We start from the raw sequence: 21080 nt of genomic DNA on the forward strand, positions 1-21080 counted from the left end.
TCCCTTCATAAAAGTTTAAAAGCAAATAGTTCTTAAACATGAAATGAAATTACATATAGATAAAGTGAAATACAACTGAACGGTACTTTGGCAGCGATTCTTTTGTGTACTCCTAGATGGAGCCCGCGTACGTTGATCTATTTTGTGGGCACAACTTAGCATTTTGTGTGCAGCTTATAAATATATAACGACCACAAAGTTGCATTTTGTGGTGACATTTTTTGATGTTTGTGCACGCGTTATACCCAATTTGTTTATTTCGTCTGCACATTATACCGATAATGTAGCCGCCATTTTAATTGTATTTCCCATGTCATGACTGTTGCTCCGTAATTTCCTGCTAAAGGCTGCGTCAAACAATAGAAATGAACATTTGCCCAAGATTTGGCCAGGGAATGAATCATTTTGAACTTGCGTGTATGTGGGAGAGTTTGCGTTCAGTGGTTTTAGTGTGTACATTGCGATCAGGGTTTTTAATCTGCCGTGTTGGTCGTGACCCAGTTTCGACCCCCTCCCACTCACTCACTCACTCACTCACTCACTCACTCACTCACTCACTCACTCACTCACTCACTCACTCACTCACTCACTCACTCACTCACTCACTCACTCACACTCAGTTTTCAGTCGCCAAGGAGATGTTTCACTCTCATCCCTGAATAGGATAATCCATCCCTGACACACACAATCTAAAGATGTCATCTTACATTTGGAAAGGTGCTGTTGTGATGGAGCACTAGCAGACAGACCACCGTGTAAATTGAAGCAAACTCATTCATAACGCAGTGTCGGCATTTATGCTCGCAGCTGAAAATTTCAATTTGTAATGACAACTGATTATACCTGATTTAGTTTGGCGAGTTTAAACTAACTCACTCGCCACACACACACACACTACACACACACACACACACACACACGTACACACATGTACACGCACGCACGCACGCACGCACGCACCCCTCATCGGACCAATCTCTCCATCTCGCAATTTATCTGACGAGCCATTAATCCCGTTGGCCCAGATTTTGTGTGCAGTCTGCTCCACATGTTGTTATGCCATCATCCCACCCACAACCGTCTCTCTCTCTCTCTCTCTCTCTCTCTCTCGCTCTCTCTCTCTCTCTCTCTCTCTCTCTCTCTCACATGCACACATACACGCACGCATGCACACACACACACACACACACACACACACATGCGCACACACACAACACACACATCCACGCACGTGCAGTATGCTTGCACCCTTGCTTACGTGATGTGAAGCAGGTTCCGTGCATGTGTGACCTACTGTACCTCTTCCCCAAAGATGCTGGTGTATTTAACTCATTGACTGCCAATGACATTTATTGATGTTGTTTAAGAAATCCAGACATTCAATCCTGCGCTAGCGTAAAGGAGGGTGTGAAAAGGGCCAGCGGTACGAAATGAGTCACAATAAGACGGAACATCTCGATGGTCTTCATCAATCCTTTGTCAGGAGAAGAGAAAGGCAAGCATGCCGATTGTGTGTCATCCATATTCATATTTGTTTGCTTGCTGCGTAGGCTGTCCGATTCCACAACTCCTCACATGTGACTACGCGTGATTTGACGCCCGCCTCTGAGTTTCGTGCATTGCCGAGTCGCCATGGCAACAAGTCCTCTCAACGACCACTCGTTCCGACACCGGAGTAGCCGTCGGGCTGAGCTTGAATTTGCTCACACGCGAGGCAAGAAAAAGACGAGCGGCCTACGCAACACGGCAGCTTTTGAAGATGCGGGATGGATGTTTGGAAAGCGGTGAGGCAGGGGAAAGATTGCTTTGCAAATCTTTCGACAAAATAAACGGAAACATTAGCTTGGCTCAGAATAGAGCGTCGATGACCCAGTAAAGACAATTCTGAGAGCTGTTTCTTCATGTTTGAAAATCATTGCTGAAAACATGTGCAAAGACAGAACTATCGTGGTCAATGCCCCCCCCCCCAACATTTTAGAGCGTCTCTTTGTCATGACGTGGATAAGCCATGCATTGACCCGGTGGGATATATTCCAGCCAATCCTCAAAAGAGGATGCGGGAGTAGTCACCAGGGGCGGAGCTACAGGGTGACCAGGGGTGGTCATGGTCACCCCCGCACCTGGGTGGAATTTAGATCATCTGTTCATCAGATTTTGGTTGTAGTGTAGATTCCGTTTTGCAAGTGTTTTTAAGATTTTAAATACAATGTTTAATATTCTCAATATCCATACATCCGTTATCCTCACGAGGGTCATGGGTGTGCTGGAGCCTATCCATTCTTAATATAAATGAATGAGATATTCATATGAAAATGTTATGATAAAGAATGACGGAAGCCACCCCTCACTGAGGCGTTATCACCCAGGTCACCCCACGAAGAAATTCTGTCACGTGCCGCAAAGAGCACAAAGGGTGAATTCACGAAGGGGGTTGATCAAAGAGTCAAAGGAGAGAATGTGGCCCATGCAAGAAAGGTGTATAGATCAAAGCCACAGTGACAGTGTGAAAATAGAATTGCGGTGAACAAGCAGGCCAAATAATGATCTTCCAAAAATGACAAGGAGCTCCTGGAGGAAAAGGCCCATTGCAATAAATCCCGTTGGCTACTTCCAGGCCATCCTTGACTTCTGAAGGCCATAAAGGGTCTGGCTGGCTGCATGATTGAAACCAGATGTTGCCAAAGTCAAGCGAAGACAGAGCTTGTGCTTTTCTCAGTTGGAGTGAAAACATATGTCCTCACATGACAATAAAAATGGCACTGTGTGCAGCCCGTTTAATCCACCACAGCCAAGCAAGCAGATCATTCAATGAAAATCCAATTAACATCTCAACAAGGAGCTGACGATGAGGTGTGTACAACCACGCCGTCTTCTCATGGTCATGGATGCATTCAAATGCTCACCAAATCAATCAAGTCAGCAAACGTATCAATTGAAATCATTCTTCTTAAAGAGCTTGTGGCTGTCATATTCTCAATTGCCTTAAAGTCATAGTTAGTGGGATGTGACACATTTTGTAATCTAGTTTAAGAAGGGAGCTTAGTTGCCCGCATGTGCACTCAGTGATGATGAACAAACTTTGGCGATTACATTTTCCAAGCTGCGTTTAGGAAGAGAAAAAAAAATAAAAAATAACATGCAGGTTTAGTGAAACGGTGAAAGCCAGCAGACAGAGTGGGGTTTCTTTTCCCTTTAATCCTTTAAACTGATTAACAGAGATGCACAATCGTCAAGCAAGGCGCATTACGTAGAGCAAAGCCTCCCAACAGCCAGCACAGTGACAAAGTGAAATGCAGCACACACACACACACACACAAAGTGAGACACAAAACATGACCTGATTTCTTGTGCGTCTACTTTTTTTTTTTTAATATATATATTAAATAACATTTTTTTCCATTTTAGGTGTATGCACACCTGGAGGTCGTGAAGAAATGGCAGGAAAATGATCCTAAAGTTGAAGGCCACATGTTGTATGATGGGGAGGTGGCTTTGGCTGGGAGTAACATCAAGTCATCAACAAGATGACTAGATTTGGAAAACGGGGGCTGGCTGGGGTACGTGACGTGAGAGTCGGCAAATGGTAAGAAATCTGGCCACCAGGGGGCGCCAAACAATTGTGGGAAAAAAGATCCCCTTTAGTCATTCTGTAAAGGCAAAAGCTAACAGATTAAAATTTAAAGAAAGGAAAAAATCCAAATGATCATTGTTAATGCTGCCTTGTTGTCATTCTTTCATCTTGCTGCTTTTTCTGCTTTGCCAATAGCTTAAGTCAAGTTGTCTTGATCCCTCACTATTTACACATTTTAACTTGTGTTATCAGCCACATAGGTTTGTAAAAAGTAACTCAAAACATTATTTCAAATATTTCCACATTGAAATGAAAAGGAAATGCCATTGGGTCGTTCCAGCCTCTGCCCCAAAATATTGGTTTTAACGAAGCAAACTATTAGTATTCTGCTTTTTAAATTAAAGTAGATCATTAGAATTTAATTGCTTCGGCCACTGGGAGGCAGTATAATGCTTACGCAGACACCAAAGAAGAAAAATCTTTTTTCTTACACAATCCGACTGAAACAACATTACACTGTAATGTGTACAAGTCATTTTCATAGAGGCTAAAAATATGTCAGTGAGGATCCTTTTTTGTGAACAAATATGTTGTTCAAAGGGTTAAAAAACAAGGACTATTAATGCTACCCGTGCACATGTCAATTGCATTTTCCATTATATGTTAGCATTATGCTAGCAGGCCGTACTTAAGGCAGCATTGGGTGGTTGTTTTGAATCATCACTTTGGAACATCGCATCCTTGTTTTTAAATGAAAGTTTAGAGGAAACGGCAACTGCGAGTGGCTTTAAAATATACAGTGTGTCTCAAGTTGGCACTCACAAGTCAAAGCACAAATTCAAGGCGCCACTGTACCTGAAAACCCAATTTCCTCCAAACATGACTTTATTCTAAAAGACAAGTTGCAACAAGCGTCCCCTCCTCCCAAAATGAGACTATCTTGAAATGTATTGTCCCAACGTCAACAAATCCACAGTTACATGAAGTCTTTTGAAAGATCTCTTATTTTCTGTGTTCCACTTTTAATATGCCAAATAAATCAAACTTAAAGTTTAAGTGGGATGACGGGCCAGTATTTGGGCTGCTTGCGGTCACAGTTTCTGTCAAACGTGAGCTGCATGGCCGTCTCCATGGCCAGAATCTTGGCGGCATCCTCCCCGTACAGCTTTTTCATCTCGGCCCCACGCCTTTCACCCGGCCGCTCGGTGGGCGGGGCCACGCTGGCTTGCCGGCAGGCGCTGCGCAGGTCCCGATCGGCTGGGACGTAGCTGTCCTCTTGCTCGGCCTCAAGTTGTTGCTGCTGCCCTGCGGAGGACAGCGAGAGTAATCGAGTCAACCGGTGTTTCTTTATTTATTCACTGAATTTGGGGCGGCAAAACAATACAACTTTTTCTGGATGAATGAATTAGAAAAGAAAGACATTCGAGAAAAAAAAAAAGAACTTACAATTTCATTATTTGTCTACTTACTTAATTCCTCTTTGTGTTTCTCGGTCTGAGCAAAATATTGCCGAAGCTCCTCGCTGATCTCCATGTTACTGACGTCGCATTCGATCTCATCGTCCGAGCTGCTCTCCTCTTCTGCTTCACTGTCACTTTGGCACGCACGCCAGTCTGCGTAGCGCTCTCGCTGGCGGCGGTAGATGGGGCCGGAAGCGGCCTCCAAGGCTTTCTGGTAGGCCCGCCTGTGCCTCTGGTGCCAGGCCATCGCTTGGCGGTAGTGCTGCCAGTATCGGTTGTAGACGGGGCTGGAAAACCAGGACGTTTGAGCGCTTCCGTCCTCCTGTCGAGGAGAAGACATGACTTTGGTATTAGCATTCATGGCAGTTGAGGGGTCAATACCATGCACAACCTATTTAAATTTCGTTGTACATGTGACAATGACAAATAAAGATCTATTCTATTCTATTCTATTCTATTCTAACCTGACCAGCATTTGCAAGCCTGAGGCAGGACCTCACAAAGTACTTTGTAAGTGAAGCATCAGCCAAAACTGTTAACGTCAGCTAAGAGCATTTCTCTCTACCCCAAAAATGTCTCAACACACAAGATATTAAAACTTAGAAACAAAGATGACGTGATGAATGCAATAGATCGCTCCCCCCCGTGAGAAATCAGTGCGACCAACACAGTCTCGTTGCGTACAGTCTGTTGGCTTGTTTGCAAGCTATAATATTTTAATGTTACAAACAAGCCCAATCCTTAGTTTTGCTCCAAAAAGACATACTAGCACATGTTTTTAACAATGTTTCAAATTATAAAGAGCACTTGTATTCCGATAATCATCTGATTTCAAGCCCAGTCCTTATTCATACTGTATGCTGCTATACTATACTAAATACTATATGTATTCATGATCTGTTTAGCGAAAATTTTCAAGTTTTCTCAATCCAAGGAGATGTCAAAGAACGAAAAACGTTTATAAAGTTCTATAAATAAGCGTTCACGTTTGAGGCTGAAATCATTTGCTTATCCGGGGTATGTTATACTTTACTGTCGGTTTTTTTTTACCCACAAGCAAAGTTTGTCAGTTTGGTTATTTATTTTTCTTTCCACTCTGGAGAGGATCAGTCAAATTGGTTAGCCAACCGCCAACAAATTGGAAAAAAAAAGAGCAGTCAGTCAGTCAGTCAGTCAAATGCGAAACTGTCATTCGCTTATGAAGTTGTGGCTGGAGTACGCCCCTATCGATCCTCGCGAAGCTCTCACCATGTGCGCTCGCTCTTCAGTGCCGGCGACAGTAGCAACAATCTGAGGAGGAATATTGAAGAGATATAAGCATCAAGCAGACAGACGAAGAGCAGGTTAGCATGGCTGCTACCAAACAAGAGAGGCGATCTGTTAGCATTAGGCGCTAGCATCTCCCAAACAAACACGTGTACGCCTCTTAAACTACAACTAAAACAGCCCGACTTTCGCCCGCTGTCACGAAATAGATGAACGCAGAAGGTAAGTTTTTGCTGAATAACTCACATTTCACAATCTGTTTTGAGTTAAAAAAACAAACAAAAACTCAACATTTCCCAGCAGCCTTTGCAAAAACCACTCACTACCGCCGCACAGTGGTTGTTAGTAAATAAACAGCAACCGAATTGTTTTTTAATCTTCAATGTTGTGCTGCTTTTTCGAATGTCTGCTTTGATCTGTCTTTTATATGTTCTTTCTACGAAAAAAAAAAAAAAAAACGTTTGTAGGCTATGTTTCTGCTAAATACATTTTCCCAAACAATACCGACTTTTGGTTATTATTTTCGGTTATTTTCGCCCACTTTGCCCGTTTGTAACACAACTGAGTTCTAAGAGTGGGCGTTAAATCAATCTGCTTTAACCTTATGTCGTCAATGTCATCACGAGTTTTGTTTCGGTTTCGTTTTTTATTTACAGCAAACATGAACCGAAAGAAAGTCACCTCTGTTCTCTGCAGCAACTTGCAAGATGCGGCAGCAGTTTTTGCTCTTCCCTTTCCTGCTTCTAAGGGGTGACTTACTTGCAAAATACGAGAGCGACCTGCACGATTTGTTGCCATGATTAAAGCATGGACTCTTTTGTGTTTCAGCTGCCAGCGTGCAGGTCACCGGTTTGGGGAAGACAACCGTGGAATATGGCATGGATGCTTTCTACAAGTGCGAGCTGCACAACCAGAAAGGTACGTAGTCAGTCAGTCAGTCAAAGTGCAGTGCTGTCGCACCCTTTTGCTCAGAAGCTACGTTTGCTCTGCAAGCTGCTCCCCTCACAAGTCGTTGACCTGGCTCGCCTCAGGTGTGAAGCAGGTGACGTGGCAGAGGCGTCTGCGGGACAATCGCTTTGAGAATGTGGCATCTTACAGCGAGGACCACGGACAGCACATCAACGAGCCTTACCGGGGCAAGGTGATTCTCAACGAGACGTCCCTCAGCTCGGCGTCCCTCACCCTGAAGAGCGCCACGTGGGCAGACGAATGTTGTTACATCTGCATCTTCAACGTGTTCCCGGAGCCCTCCAAAAGGAAGCAGACCTGCCTCACCGTGCAAGGTAAAACCAATCGTCAGTCTGACGACTCGTACCATTTGCTAAAGGCTGCTAAATTTGGCAGGAATCTCTGAGGTGAACGCAACAGCAGATCAACCAGAAGGCGGGCTCACCGACGGAACCGCGACAGTTGTGTTCAGCTGCTCCGCCACCGGGAAACCGCCACCCTTCATCCGCTGGGACTTCTCGCACAACGCCACCGTTTTAAACAAGACGGTGTCCACCACGGTAGGCAACGAGGACGGCACGTTCAGCAGCACTCACAATGTCACCATGCTGGTGGTGGGGAGTTGGGACGGCCATGTGGATTGCGTGGTGCAAAGCAGCAGTCAAAAGAGGATGGTGAGGGTCCCTTTTTCTTGGGATGCCACCAGCCTGGAGGAAGAAGACACAGGTATGTACACTTTCCAACCATCTTTTTCCTTGAAATGTTGATGAAACAAACGTTCCACTTTTTTTAAACAACTCAAATCTATGACGGAAATGTTTGTCCTTCAAACTCAAATCGTACACAAGCACAAAATGTTAGGCTGAAATGGTTGAATACAGTCAAGCCCAAGCAAGTCTTTATTGGTGACTAGAACGGATTCATTGAATTAACAGGATTGCTTTTGTTTACCTCCGATCCGGTTTTAGTCCGAGGTTCTGGAGTGGTTTAACCACCAAAACTCAAGTTCCACCTGACATTTACTTCTCAAGTAATGACACAAAGATGAGAGCTGTCGCAATGTTGACACATTGCTGGTCGCACATGCGCCGATTTCCAAATTGTCCACACACAAAAAAGTTGGTCTCTGATGTAAGCCTGGCGTCTACAGTGTTTTCTCTTTCAGTTCATCTCCGCCCAATTTAGAAGCCTGCTTTAAGTGTCATTTCCATGACTTGTTTATTATGGCAGTGTCTGTCAAAATAAAAGTGAAAGTTGAAGTCACTTTCTGTTTCACTTAGATGTTGACATGATAACTGAGTTCGGAGTCATTGTAATGTTTATTTTGAAACAAATGACATCTCATTTTCTTCATGTTTTGATTTGCAGTAGAAGGTGCAGTGTTTGCAAGGTGAGTATAAACATCGGTGTTTGTTTGTTTGTTTTTTTAAAGCAGGTGGAGCACCACCCAAAACAAGAGTCATTCCTACTGTGAGCGTTGTGATGGCTGTGATTGGTGTGATGGTCCTCATAGTCCTAGGAGTCCGCATTGGAAGAAAACCAAAGAGGTGAGTTGTCAAGTTGATTTGTATAGCCCTAAATCACAAGCCGTCTCCACATCGACAAACAATTGACAATTATTCTCAAAGCAGCATCCCCTGATCTTCAGCTCCCAAGTTGTAACTGTACCCTCAGAAATACGATGGGAATGTTATGAAATGACATTGCTTAGCTGAAACGTTGCTTTTGTCAGACAGACATTTCTGTATCGGCACATATCTGGTGGCACAGTTACAACGTGCTGCTAGCTAGCTAGCTAGGGATGTAACAATGATCCTAATTATTCATTCCCACCTTGGTGTGGCTGCTTTAGAGTGGCCATACCCACAGCATTCTAGAGCCAAACAAGTTTTTAAGCCTCGTTTTGTGTTCTTGCCAATATCTTTAATCTTTCAAATATGTGATAATGATCTCCTCCTCCCTATGTGGTTTTATCACATTCAGAAAACATTTTCACTTGACTGAACCTATTAACTATTCATTGTTATCCCCTCCCTCTGTGTGTTGATCCCATTTAGAAAACATTTTCATTTTCACTTTACTGGAACTATTAAGGGCAATTCAAAACAAGAACACCCGGATGAACTTGTTTTGATTAACTTATCATGTTCCTTGTTTTGGTTCCTCTTCACAGGTTTAAGTTCTGGTCAGTTGTGTAGTTTTTCGTGGGCTCTCCCAGACAGCTTGCAGCTTGGCGATCAGCAGAATGAACCAACTTAGCAGCCAATTTCAACCCAGCACTTTATGCAGCTTCAGAATGTTTCACTTACAGCAAGTCAATGTCTTGGGGCTTTGGTGGTATTTCATTAGCCTTTGAAAAGGAAGACACACCTACTTGAGTTTGTCATTTACTCAGCTGATCGGAATGATACCTTAAGTTCATACCATTGTAGAAGGAACAGTCAAGTCATTCTCAAAAGGGACGTTTTTGTGCATCCTAGTTGGGCTTTTCAGTTGAAAGATTCTTGGCAAACTGAAGACAGACCGTTGAAGTCATTGGATATACCTGACACACTTTCAGATCCAATGTTTAGAAAAAACATTTGGCTCATTTGCAAATTTAAACTTCTCTGAATTATTTTTATACACGCTGGATCTTATTTATATTATGGTTACGTTATAAATTATATATATATATGTATGTTTGATTGATATATAAGTTTGATTTTTATGTTGACGCTGATTTGAAAATACACACGTATATAATTGTGCAAGTTCAATGCAATGCCCTCTTCTGCTGCAGTACTAAAGATGAAATATGTAGATTTATGTTTGAGTTCAAATAAAACATTCACGCACTCGACCTGTGTTTGAATAAGACGTTAGTGATTTGAATGACTGCAGGACAGACAATGGCCACTGGAGGTCACACTTTCCTGGTTTGAACGAATCCATTGGCGGAGGGAGGGAGGGAAGGAAGGAGGCCTTGGCTAACGAGCTTATCCTGAGCCGCATCACTTGTTGCTCGCTACTCCTTCCTTGGAAGAAGTCATGGCGTCCTTTCATCGGAAATGTTGAAAACACACTAATTACCGACATTTACAAATCCAGCAGTCTGACCGCGGGTGAGTTTTATTTGCCTTCATTTAGTCATTCATCTTCCGACCTGTAAGTCTTCATTTCTGTGCTTGAGAACGTCGTTTGAATAGCAGTTTCTCCTTAGATAACCTGATTGTAATTGCAGATTCTTTTTTTTGAATCAATATTCAGAATTGAAGTACGCTTCTCTGATTAGCTAGTTCAAAAGCTAGCTATGAGAGCAAACTGGTATGTGATAGTGATAGTAAGTGATAAAGCAGTGGGATACAGAATATCATCTCGGCCTAAAAGTAATAAGGATTAAAAAAAAAAAGACTTTAAAAATGTCATCGAGCAATAAAGAGCGTCGACAAATAAAATCAAAATATTTTTGACAAAGATCAAGCAAACCATGTTAAGTGAACAGTGGTACCTGATGGAAAGTGACAAAAAAGTGATTTCAATAAATAGATAAATACACTGTTGAAATATTTAAGCTTTGAGGAAAAAAAAACTAATGGAAATGGACTACTTTGAGCCAAACATTGACCTTTTATATTGTTTTGTTTCAGGCTCTGAAAACTACCGTATTTTCCGCCCTAAAAGGCGCACCGGGTTATAAGGCGCACCTTCAATGAACGGCCCATTTTAAAACTTTGTCCATATATAAGGCGCACCGGATTATAAGGCGCATAAAATAGAAGCTATACTGCATCAAACTGAGGTTGACTAGGGTTGCGGTATGCATCCACTAGCCAATAACCAACGAGCCCTCTGTAAACAATCGCGTTTCTCAAACGATCTCCTATAAAATGATCAGAACTGACTAAAGTTCGATCTAACGCATTGGTACTACTTACCTATGTTTCCCTTCCATATCGATCCGTAGATTTACTCGAAACATTAACAGAGCAGCCTATTTTTAAATGAAATAGCCTCGCGGGTACAACAGCTATTCGGTGACGCCCCCTGACTCCAGTTGCCGTAATGTTGGGAAGCGATGCGACCTTGTAATTTACTAGTCGTACTAAAACGTACTGAAACATTTTGGCAGAGCACTGTGTACAACCAGTATGGATCAACAAATTCATCAATTGATCCATATATAAGGCGCACTGGCCTATAAGGCGCACTGTCGGCTTTCTGAGAAATTTTTAGGTTTTTAGGTGCGCCTTTTAGGGCGGAAAATACGGTAATCGCACTTGGAGTGGTGAAGCTCTATCATGGCTGTCATGGCTTAAACGAGATGAAAATCAATCAGGTGATCATTTGGAAGACATCATCAGCTGCATCATTTCAAAGTATTTGAAAAGTTCATTCAAATCGGTGGAAACGTTGTTTGATAGCATAGCACGTGTTGGTGAGCTTGCTGCAATTGAACATGTTTGGACTTGGTCTGCATTTTACTCTGCTACTCTGGATCGGCGGGACATCCAGCACACAAGGTTAATAAACAATTTTATTTCATGAAAAGTTCATCTCAATTTTAAAATCATCATTTGGCAACACTAACATTGTCACTGTGACACGTTTGAAAATAAATGTCATGGCTTAACAATGATGTCAGAGATATTGAGAATTCCTTCACTGCCAGCCAGCCAGCCAGCCAGCCAATCAGCCTTGCCATTGTATTGTCTCAGGTGCGGTCTTAGCTTCTGCCGAAGCAGGCAGGCCGTCCCCTCCTATTGGGCTGCCGTGTTACCGCGACACTGTCCATCAAGTGCGCTGGCTCGACAAAGATAACAAGCTCCTGCTGGCGTACCAACCCGGAGCGTCCATCCGCGTTAGCCACCAGGACTCCAACGTGCAGCTCGTCTCTTGGCAAAAGAACTCCAGTTCCATCACCATTATAGAGGTGCGGCTTGAGCACGAGGGCTGCTTTCGCTGCATCTTTGACGTCTTCCCTGCGGGCTCACAAGAAGGCATCGATCGCATGCGTCAGCGTGATTGGTGAGTTCAGTGGTTGGCAGTGCTGGGAAGTAACTCACTCACTCACTCACTCACTCACTTTCTGTATTTGACTTCAGTTTGAAATTTTCTGGCAATTTCTCTATTTTCACTCCCTACATTTGAAAAGAGACTTTTTTTCAATCTGCACCTACAACAAGACTCATCTACTTTTCCCAGTGTGTGAGCATGTACGTACTTTTGCCATCTCCGGTCTTTGTTGATTATTCTTGAGCTGTGTGGTACAAGTTGGCCTTCACTGCACTCTTTGTGCCCTCTCTACTAAGACTGTTTGTCCCTCAATTTGACAAAATGGCCGCCCTCTGAGATGGATATATTTTGTTGCTTATCTTATATTCCACAAACGTAATATTAATCTTAATGCTGCGTTCTGACGAGAGGAGACGCATATTATTACAAAAAAAACAAATTAGGGATTGACTTCCCCTTAAATTTGTCAGGCGTTCATGCCTCAAGTCACATTCCAATTCTTTAACTCCCAAGTTGAGTCAAGTGACTATTCAAACTTTGATATTCGTCATGGCCTTGGCTTTGAAGAGAAGCTGTATTATTGGGGAAATCAAATGCAGGAAATGGTTCTTTCCCCTCCTCACACATCTGAGAGCATAACGTTGATGTATTTCTTTCTTTTTTTAATGTGCAGCAGTGAGTCCCTTCATTGTCAACATCATCTTGGCTTGCGGTCTGCCGGCAGTCCTGATCCTCATCGGCTTGTTCGTGTATCTCCGTTGTAAGTTCTTTTTGGAAAATGGATGCAGCTCCTGGCAGGAGAGGGACATAGACTGGAAAAGAAATCCTTTTTAACAAAGACCTTTTTTTCGACAAGGGTGGAAAAGGTCATCTCCCAGGTTTCAGAGCTGCTTTCCTTTCCACACTGTGTGCGTCATCTTGTCAACACCCTCCTTTCTCTTCACACCTTTCTTGTCAGGAAAATGTGACGGTGGTGTTTTGAAGCCTAGTTCCCTTTTAGCTTCAACCGTCTGCCCACAATAGTTCCAATTTGACAAGTTTTAAAGTGTAAAGGCGGAAGCACAACTAACACATATCGGCCGTCCGTCGAGTGGTGATAGGTGAACTTACAATTTAAAACGACAGTCTACCCCCACTTATATCATATCATATCTTATAGAATATATTCGCCACCTCTGAAGTCAGTCAGAATTCTTTTGATTTATTTTTTTAAATACATTTCATATTTTCACCATTGTAAGACTTCTTTCCCCATTTCTCCATGGAAAATCCATTACATGAATGTATCAGTGTTTTTATAAATAAAAGAAATAATAATTCAAATCAATTCGGAATTAGTCTCATGACCAAATAATAACACTGGCTGTATTTATTGTAGCAGTAGACCAGGAATCAGTCAGTGCAAAAATGTCTTAGCCCCTGTCTTTTCTTGTCCGATTGGTCTCCTTTCTTGCTCCAAAACAGAAGTGTTTGTTTCAGCCTGGACAAAAGGGCATGTCTTTACTATGGGTGGGAAGGAAGCCTTGAGGAGGCTGCAGTTGGAAGCCGGGCCATGACAAAAATACTTTGCTCCCTCCCACACGCAGAACAATGCACACACCCAAACTTACAGTAGAACACTAGGCTTTTTGTGTCAAATACAAACCAACACTTTGAAAAGTGAAAAGGTTTTCCCTATATCTGCAATTTTATTGACGACTCAAAGCTAAAAACAACCAAAAAACCTTAACCACATGAATGGTTTGAATGTGTTTTGTGGCATCCTTCTGAGCCAGCAGGATGTGCAAGGGAGGGGACCACATCCTGCCCACCATAAACAGCCAGTCATTACTAAGGGCACAACTGAGGAATGGCAATTCAATTTACACCCATCCGTCGGCATCCATCCATCCATCCATCCATCGGCATCCATCCATCGGCATCCATCCATCCATCCATCCATCCATCCATCCATCGGCATCCATCCATCCATCCATCCGTCGGCATCCATTCGTCGGCATCCATCCATCCATCCATCCATCCATCCATCCATCCATCCAATTAAAAGAAGTATAAATGTGATGAATAACTATTAATCCAATTGATACTCCCTGCGTACAGTCTGGTCAAGAGCGCTGCTTCTACCTTCTGTAATTGATGTGCAATGACATGTTGCAAAGAAAAACATTGTTTTGGCTTCTTCCCCTTTAGAACATCCTGCGCTTGACATATTGTGGTTTAAAAATGTCCTTCATTTGTAGTGACTTGTAAGTATGAGGAAAAAGAGGCGGGGCCATGAAATCCCACTTCTCTTTGAGAAATGCTTGGCTTCGTGGTCCACTTCATGAAGACTGGCAAACCAGCGACCTTTGTGAGGTTGCCGTCAAATAATTCTGGTGTGACTTGCAGGTTTGGCGTGCCTGTTAGTGTTGGCTCGTGAGTGAACGTTCCGTTCAAAAGTCAATGGGTCCACTCTGCCTGCCTTCCTTCCTTCCTTCCTTCCTTCCCCCCCGGATCAGTCAGTGAACGTGTTGCGTCGTCTCCCTCCTGGCGTGAACGATGGAAGCCAGAATGTCGAGTGACAATTTGCCAAGGAAAGACAGAAAGAACCACTCAGTGAAACAGCACTTTTTTTGATGCACGTTTTCTCCAAGCTAACGGCTAATTCTATTGCATGAAGGGATGCCCCGTCATGCAAAAACGGGGAGATGATGCTTCTCTTTGGGTCATCTTGATTTCATAACACTTCAAATAACGTGTATGCATATATACGCCTAAATATTGTTATCCAATATATCTACTGCAATGTCACATTAGATTGCTGGTTTGAAATGTACTTTTATTATTATTATTATTTTACATTAAACATTAAAACCTGTTAAAACTTGTCTGGTGTTTTATTCCTTGTCTTTATTTTTTTCGGCATGAAAACAAAAATCTGACATTTGGTTAACTACTTTATGACAATATGTATATGGGTTTTACGTTCTGTAAATAAAGAGCAAGTAGTCAAATACACATTCTTGACACGTACAAAAAATGCATAAAGTTATTAGGTACACCTGAAAATGGCGGCGTACCTAATGGAGTGTCCGTGTGACGTCACAGATCAACCAGCCAATCAGGAGGTGGGGGTGAGGGCGGGTGTGGCACTTTTCACTTTCAGTTCAGCTTTGGCCATGATTTTTCCCTAATGAAGTGGCCTGTTACTAGGTTCACCTGAAAATGGCGGCGTACCTAAAGGAGTGTCCGTGTGACGTCACAGATCAAACAGCCAATCAGAAAGTGGGGGTGAGGGCGGGTGTGGCACTTTTCACTTTCAGTTAAGCTTCAGCCATGATTTTTCCCTAATGAAATGGCCTGTTATTAGGTACACCTAAAAATGGCGGTGTACCTAATGGAGTGTCCGAATGATGTCACAGATCAACCAGCCAATCAGAAAGTGGGGGTGAGGGCGGGTGTGGCACTTTTCACTTAAACCAGGGGTGTCGACCGCCAGTCCTTGAGGGGCCGCGTTCCAACATGTTTTCCAAGTGACCCTCGTTAAGCGCACCTGCGTGAAAAGTTTTAGCCACTTTCACGTTCTGCAGGAGCTAAAAGTTTTCACGCAGGTGCACTTAACGAGGGAATCACACGGACACTCCATTAGGTACACTGCCATTTTCAAGTGTACTTAATAACAGGCCACATTATTAGGGAAATATCATGGTCAAAGGTCAGGTGTCAAGCTCTTAGTCCTCGGGGCCGCATTCCAACATGTTTTCCAAGTTACCCTCGTTAAGCGCACCTGCGTGAAAACTTTTAGCCACTTTCACGTTCTGCAGGAGCTAAAACTTTTCACGCAGGTGCACTTAACGAGGGAATCACACGGACACTCCATTAGGTACACCGCCATTTGCAAGTGTACCTCATAACAGGCCACTTTATTAGGGAAACATCATGGTCAAAGGTCACAGGTGTCAAGCTCAAGTCCTCAGGGCCGCGTTCCAATATGTTTTCCAAGCTACCCTCGTTAAGTGCACCTGCGTGAAAAGTTTTAGCCACTTTCATGTTCAGCAAGAGCTAAAAGTTTTCACGCAGGTGCACTTAACGAGGGAATCACACGGACACTCCATTAGGTACACCGCCATTTTCAAGTGTACCTCATAACAGGCCACTTTATTAGGGAAATATCATAGTCAAAGGTCACAGGTGTCAAGCTCTAGTCCTCGGAGCCGCATTCCAACATGTTTTCCAACATGCCCTCGTTAAGCGCACCTGCGTGAAAAGTTTTTGGTCACTTTCACGTTCTGCAGGAGCTGAAACTTTTCACGCAGGTGCACTTAACAAGGGAATCACACAGACACTCCATTAGGTACACCGCCATTTTCAAGTGTACCTAATAACAGGCCACTTTATTAGGGAAACATCATGGTCAAAGGTCACGTGTCAAGCTCTAGTCCTCGGGGCCGCGTTCCAATATGTTTTCCAAGTTACCCTCGTTAAGTGCACCTGCGTGAAAAGTTTTAGCCACTTTCACGTTCTGCAGGAGCTAAAACTTTTCACGCAGGTGCACTTAACGAGGGAATCACACGGACACTCCATTAGGTACACCGCCATTTGCAAGTGTACCTCATAACAGGCCACTTTATTAGGGAAACATCATGGTCAAAGGTCACAGGTGTCAAGCTCAAGTCCTCAGGGCCGCGTTCCAATATGTTTTCCAAGCTACCCTCGTTAAGTGCACCTGCGTGAAAAGTTTTAGCCACTTTCACGTTCTGCAGGAGCTAAAAGTTTTCACGCAGGTGCACTTAACGAGGGAATCACACAGACACTCCATTAGGTACACCGCCATTTTCAAGTGTACCTAATAACAGGCCGGCCACTTTATTAGGGAAATATCATGGTCAAAGGTCACAGGTGTCAAGCTCTAGTCCTCGGGGCCGCATTCCAACATGTTTTCCAAGATAATAAAGTGGCCTGTTATTAGGTACACTTGAAAATGGCGGTGTACCTAATGGAGTGTCCGTGTGATTCCCTCGTTAAGCGCACCTGCGTGAAAAGTTTTAGCTTCTTTCACGTTCCGCAGGAGCTAAAACTTTTCACGCAGGTGCGCTTAACGAGGGAATCACACGGACACTCCATTAGGTACACCGCCATTTTCAAGTGTTCCTAATAACTGGCCACTTCATTAGGGAAAAATCATGGTCAAAGCTTAAATGAAAGTGAAAAGTGCCACACCTGCCCTCACCCCCACCTCCTGATTGGCACACTTGAAAATGGCGGTGTACCTAATAGTGTCCGTGTGACGTCACAGATCAAACAGCCAATCAGAAAGTGGGGGTGAGGGCGGGTGTGGCACCTTTCACTTTCAGTTCAGTTTTGACCATGATTTTTGATTATTTGATTTATAAAAACCATGATTTTAGATTATTTGATTTATAAAAAAAATAAAAAAAAGGATCAGTGTGTGTGTGGGGGGGGGGGGGGGACGATTCGTTGAACGATTCGTTTGAACGAATCTTTTGTGTGAAATGATTCTAAAGATTCAGTTCACTTAAAAGAACTGGAATGCACATGACTCGTGCCTGTGAGAAAATGGCGTGCTTTCACGTGAGAAAGATAACCGCCCGCCCGCCCGCCCACATCCGCATTCCAGTCACGTTAACAAATGAGCCAGCCACTAGACTATTTTTGTATGCTTGAATGGGCTCTTGACGTTCCCAACATGTTGTTGTTGTTGTGAAAATGATGTACTTTCAAGTTTGGTGCTACTCCGTCCGCAACGTTGAAAGTGTTTCATTGATTTTCTTGATTTTGCTTTTGTTTTCGCTCGACAAGCGTTTCTTCCGAATGCCCCAACCGCCAATTATTCATGAGCATCGGAGGACCAAAAGTTAGCACCATTTATCAAAGTGTGACAATGCGTGCAGTGCAGGTGCTGATTTTGCAGATGCAAACGTGATCAACCGCAAGGCTCACTCACACCCAACTATGTACTTGCTTCTTCACCTTCCGCTCGTCATAGCAATCAAATAAGACGATGAGCCTTTGTTGTTGTGGTGGCAACAATGATCCCCCGCCGATCGAGTGTGACCTTGAGGTAAATTTTGGATTCTATGCGTCTCTGTGTCACCTGAAATGGCGACCTTGCAGCAGTGGGAAGAAGACCATTCACCACAACCTCTCATTCGTCCAAAACCACGATTGCCATTTGGGATGTGAGAGGAAGCTGATGTGAAACGAGTCATTTCCCTCGCTTGAATGCAGATGAAAGGTGACTTTCATGACATCATGTGTCATAGCCGATCGTCCAGTAGTATATCTGCATAGTGTGAACTTTCTTCTTGAAGCCTCCTCGGTCTCGCGGGAGTACCGGCGGCGGCGGCGGCAAGCGGCTGGTGGTCGAGAGTGGCATACGTGACGGATCTGTCGTCTTTCACTCTGCTGCTTGTTTTTGAGTGCTTTCCTTCTTCTGCGCTCATCTCGCTGTAAATGTAGCTGCCGGAGGGGGTTGGCACACTTTGTGGTTGGCCTCTGCTTTGCTGCACACACCAAAAAATCAATAGACAGACACATTTCCAAATGTTATGTTGCGGAGATGATTGACTATGCCTCACTTCAGTTTCTGTTCGGGTCGCGTGACCTGCATGAAGGAGATGTAATGTTATTAGATCAAATATGTTTTGCTTTATAAACGTGGATGTATTCATATTTAAATCCAAATATAGTACATATACACAATTCTCAAGTATAGAGGTACATCTTTGGCTTTTGGGTGAAATACCAGGATGGACCTAAAAATGTATATAAAAACAAACAAAATAAATACTAAATCAATAAACAAACACATGGATAAATGAATGAATGAATAAATAAATAACTAAAAAATATATCAATAATATAACATTTAGAGGTGAACTTTTCTAAAGTTTTCAATGTGCATTTCAGTACTTTTTGCATGACCTGCTGTTTTCTAAAAAAGATGCATGAGTGCAAAATTCACAACAGGTGATTGATAGTTGGCTCTCTTAATCACCACATCTCGTATCACCACAATGACAACACAGTAGGATGGTCGGTCGGCCTAGGTGTTATTTCTTTAAAAATGTTTAGTCCTCAAAGATGTATAAAATGATGCAATAAAAATGTCATTAAAATGACAACCACAAAAAAACAAGTATAACTGTGTCACGTAAACACAAAAAGATATCTGGATGAAAACGCCTCACCTTTACACCGTCGCAGTGAAATGATAGAAACAAATATCACCATGACGACAAATGCAATCGTGCCTGCAGCGGAGTACACGTACATCCATCTGATCTCTTCCTTTGACATAGCTGCTGACAGAAAAATACACTTTATTTCCGTGAATAAAGTATATGCTAGTGTCTAATAATCATCTTAAAATATGAACAGAATGCTGAAGAAAAAAAAAAAAATCTTACTGGTGTCATTCCTCAATGAGATGTCGGCCATGATGTCATTATCTGGAAAAGCAAAGGTGGTGTGTAAGGTCTGTAATAATCTAAATTCAGGACCGTATAAAGACATACCATACACAGACACGTTGATGGTGTGTCCTACGGCCGATCCACTTTCGCAGCGATAGTAACCTGCATTGCTTTGTTGTATATTTGTGAAACATAACAGCATCGTTGTCACATTGCTTAACTTCTCCGATTTGATCTCAATATGAGAGTCAACGGTCACCGGCACAAATTTGTCACCTTCCAACTTATACCAGGCGACATTGTTCGACAATTGCTCCGTGCTGATAATATAACATTTAATCTCAAAGTATTCCCCAAGTGGAGTCTTGTAAATTGTGTCATCCACCGTGATTTGCAGGCAGTCATCACAATCTGGTCAGAGAAAATGAGAAACACATGAATTAACACAAACATATATTTAGGAGACGGTAGTAGGAACATTTTGTATAGTGAATGTAAACGTGGCCCAGTTTCAGACCTTCTAGTCACAAATTCCAAACTTGCAAGACATGTTAACCACTACACACCATGCTGGCCCACATTCTTTTAATCCACCATGACTGTGTATAAAGGTAAGACAAATAAGGTTCTATCATCACATCTGGACTTGACAGAGTTAGAATTTATACAGACTTTTTGGGGCGAAGAACACAAAACAAAATCATACTCAAAGAAAAGCAACTTACAGCTGACACTTGAAGTGAGATGCAGCACTGCCAAGATAGAGAGAAAAAGCACACTCCAAGAGTGCTTCATAACTGAGGACGATACTCCCTCCACATCTTGCAACCAATTCAAAAGGAGACTGTCTCGAGGCGCCTCATCGTTTGGCTACTATGCTGACAACTGACTCTATCTTTGCAAGTGATACGTGGAAGTACGTTTGTGAGAGTGGGTGGGCGGGCGGGCGGGCTGCTGCTACAGAAGAACTCGAAAGAACTCAACAGTTAGTCTTCGCATGCTGCGCACAAAGTAAAAGTACAAATTTATTGATATAGCACTCACAGAAACTTTAGCCCAAAGTGGCAACATAGAGATTTTTTTTAATCATATATCATACATATCTATGTACAATTAACATTTGGATTGTACAGAAAGCCCATTCAAGAGAAAGGTTGATTGGAAACAGTTGTTTCAGACTGCTGGCAGGAAGGGAGAGACAACTTGCCAAAGTGCTCATCAAAATATGATTCGGCCCGGCGTTTCACTTGGACTCAAAGGATGGGAAGTGCCTGCCTGATGCGGTTCAATGAAACACAAAGGAAGCAAGCTGGCGTTCTTTGGGCGCACGCACGCACGCACGCACCCACCCAGTCATCGGACAGGCAAATGCTGCTAAAATTAGTCACCAAATAAATAAATAAATAAATAAAGAAAGTCAACAGA

At 43.0% G+C, this 21080-nt stretch overlaps 3 protein-coding genes and 1 long non-coding RNA gene across 15 annotated transcripts; 1 reads left to right on the top strand and 3 right to left on the bottom strand.

Moving 5' to 3' along the window:
• The first annotated feature begins 2797 nt into the window (after nucleotides 1-2797).
• On the top strand, nucleotides 2798-10087 carry LOC119119739 (OX-2 membrane glycoprotein-like). Of its 5 annotated transcripts, none has more exons than XM_037246317.1 (7): nucleotides 6263-6519; nucleotides 6994-7047; nucleotides 7126-7215; nucleotides 7329-7580; nucleotides 7642-7971; nucleotides 8681-8792; nucleotides 9419-10087. In XM_037246317.1, the coding sequence occupies exons 1-7, from the start codon at nucleotides 6507-6509 to the stop codon at nucleotides 9441-9443; spliced, it is 876 nt and encodes a 291-aa protein (XP_037102212.1). In that variant the 5' UTR covers nucleotides 6263-6506; the 3' UTR covers nucleotides 9444-10087. The 5 variants fall into 5 exon arrangements, with proteins under 5 accessions (XP_037102215.1, XP_037102212.1, XP_037102211.1 ...); XM_037246316.1 differs by having other exon boundaries at nucleotides 6265-6519; nucleotides 8678-8792; XM_037246320.1 differs by lacking the exons at nucleotides 6263-6519; nucleotides 6994-7047 and adding an exon at nucleotides 2798-2850 and having other exon boundaries at nucleotides 8678-8792.
• On the bottom strand, nucleotides 4509-7110 carry gemin8 (gem (nuclear organelle) associated protein 8). Of its 2 annotated transcripts, none has more exons than XM_037246344.1 (4): nucleotides 7057-7110; nucleotides 6280-6321; nucleotides 5041-5353; nucleotides 4509-4876 (listed from the first exon to the last, which is right to left on the bottom strand). In XM_037246344.1, the coding sequence occupies exons 1-4, from the start codon at nucleotides 7093-7095 to the stop codon at nucleotides 4617-4619; spliced, it is 654 nt and encodes a 217-aa protein (XP_037102239.1). In that variant the 5' UTR covers nucleotides 7096-7110; the 3' UTR covers nucleotides 4509-4616. The 2 variants fall into 2 exon arrangements, with proteins under 2 accessions (XP_037102239.1, XP_037102240.1); XM_037246345.1 differs by lacking the exon at nucleotides 7057-7110 and adding an exon at nucleotides 6544-6712.
• Nucleotides 10088-11745: 1658 nt separating the features above from the next.
• On the bottom strand, nucleotides 11746-12539 carry LOC119119781. The gene is made up of 2 exons (XR_005097394.1): nucleotides 12069-12539; nucleotides 11746-11992 (listed from the first exon to the last, which is right to left on the bottom strand). It is a non-coding gene; the product is annotated as an uncharacterized LOC119119781 (long non-coding RNA).
• Nucleotides 12540-17848: 5309 nt separating this feature from the next.
• Nucleotides 17849-21015, bottom strand: LOC119119732. 7 transcript variants are annotated; one of them, XM_037246307.1, is made up of 6 exons: nucleotides 20381-21015; nucleotides 19758-20066; nucleotides 19650-19691; nucleotides 19431-19541; nucleotides 18380-18743; nucleotides 17849-18295 (listed from the first exon to the last, which is right to left on the bottom strand). In XM_037246307.1, exons 1-6 carry the CDS (start codon nucleotides 20448-20450, stop codon nucleotides 18181-18183), a joined length of 1011 nt encoding a protein of 336 aa, XP_037102202.1. In that variant the 5' UTR covers nucleotides 20451-21015; the 3' UTR covers nucleotides 17849-18180. The 7 variants fall into 7 exon arrangements, 5 of the variants coding, with proteins under 5 accessions (XP_037102202.1, XP_037102201.1, XP_037102200.1 ...); XM_037246306.1 differs by having other exon boundaries at nucleotides 19431-19544; XR_005097381.1 differs by having other exon boundaries at nucleotides 18261-18295; nucleotides 18819-19541.
• Between the last annotated feature and the right edge of the window lie 65 nt (nucleotides 21016-21080).

This window comes from Syngnathus acus, chromosome 2 (assembly GCF_901709675.1).
Source record: "Syngnathus acus chromosome 2, fSynAcu1.2, whole genome shotgun sequence".
Taxonomy (NCBI): Eukaryota; Metazoa; Chordata; class Actinopteri; order Syngnathiformes; family Syngnathidae; genus Syngnathus; species Syngnathus acus.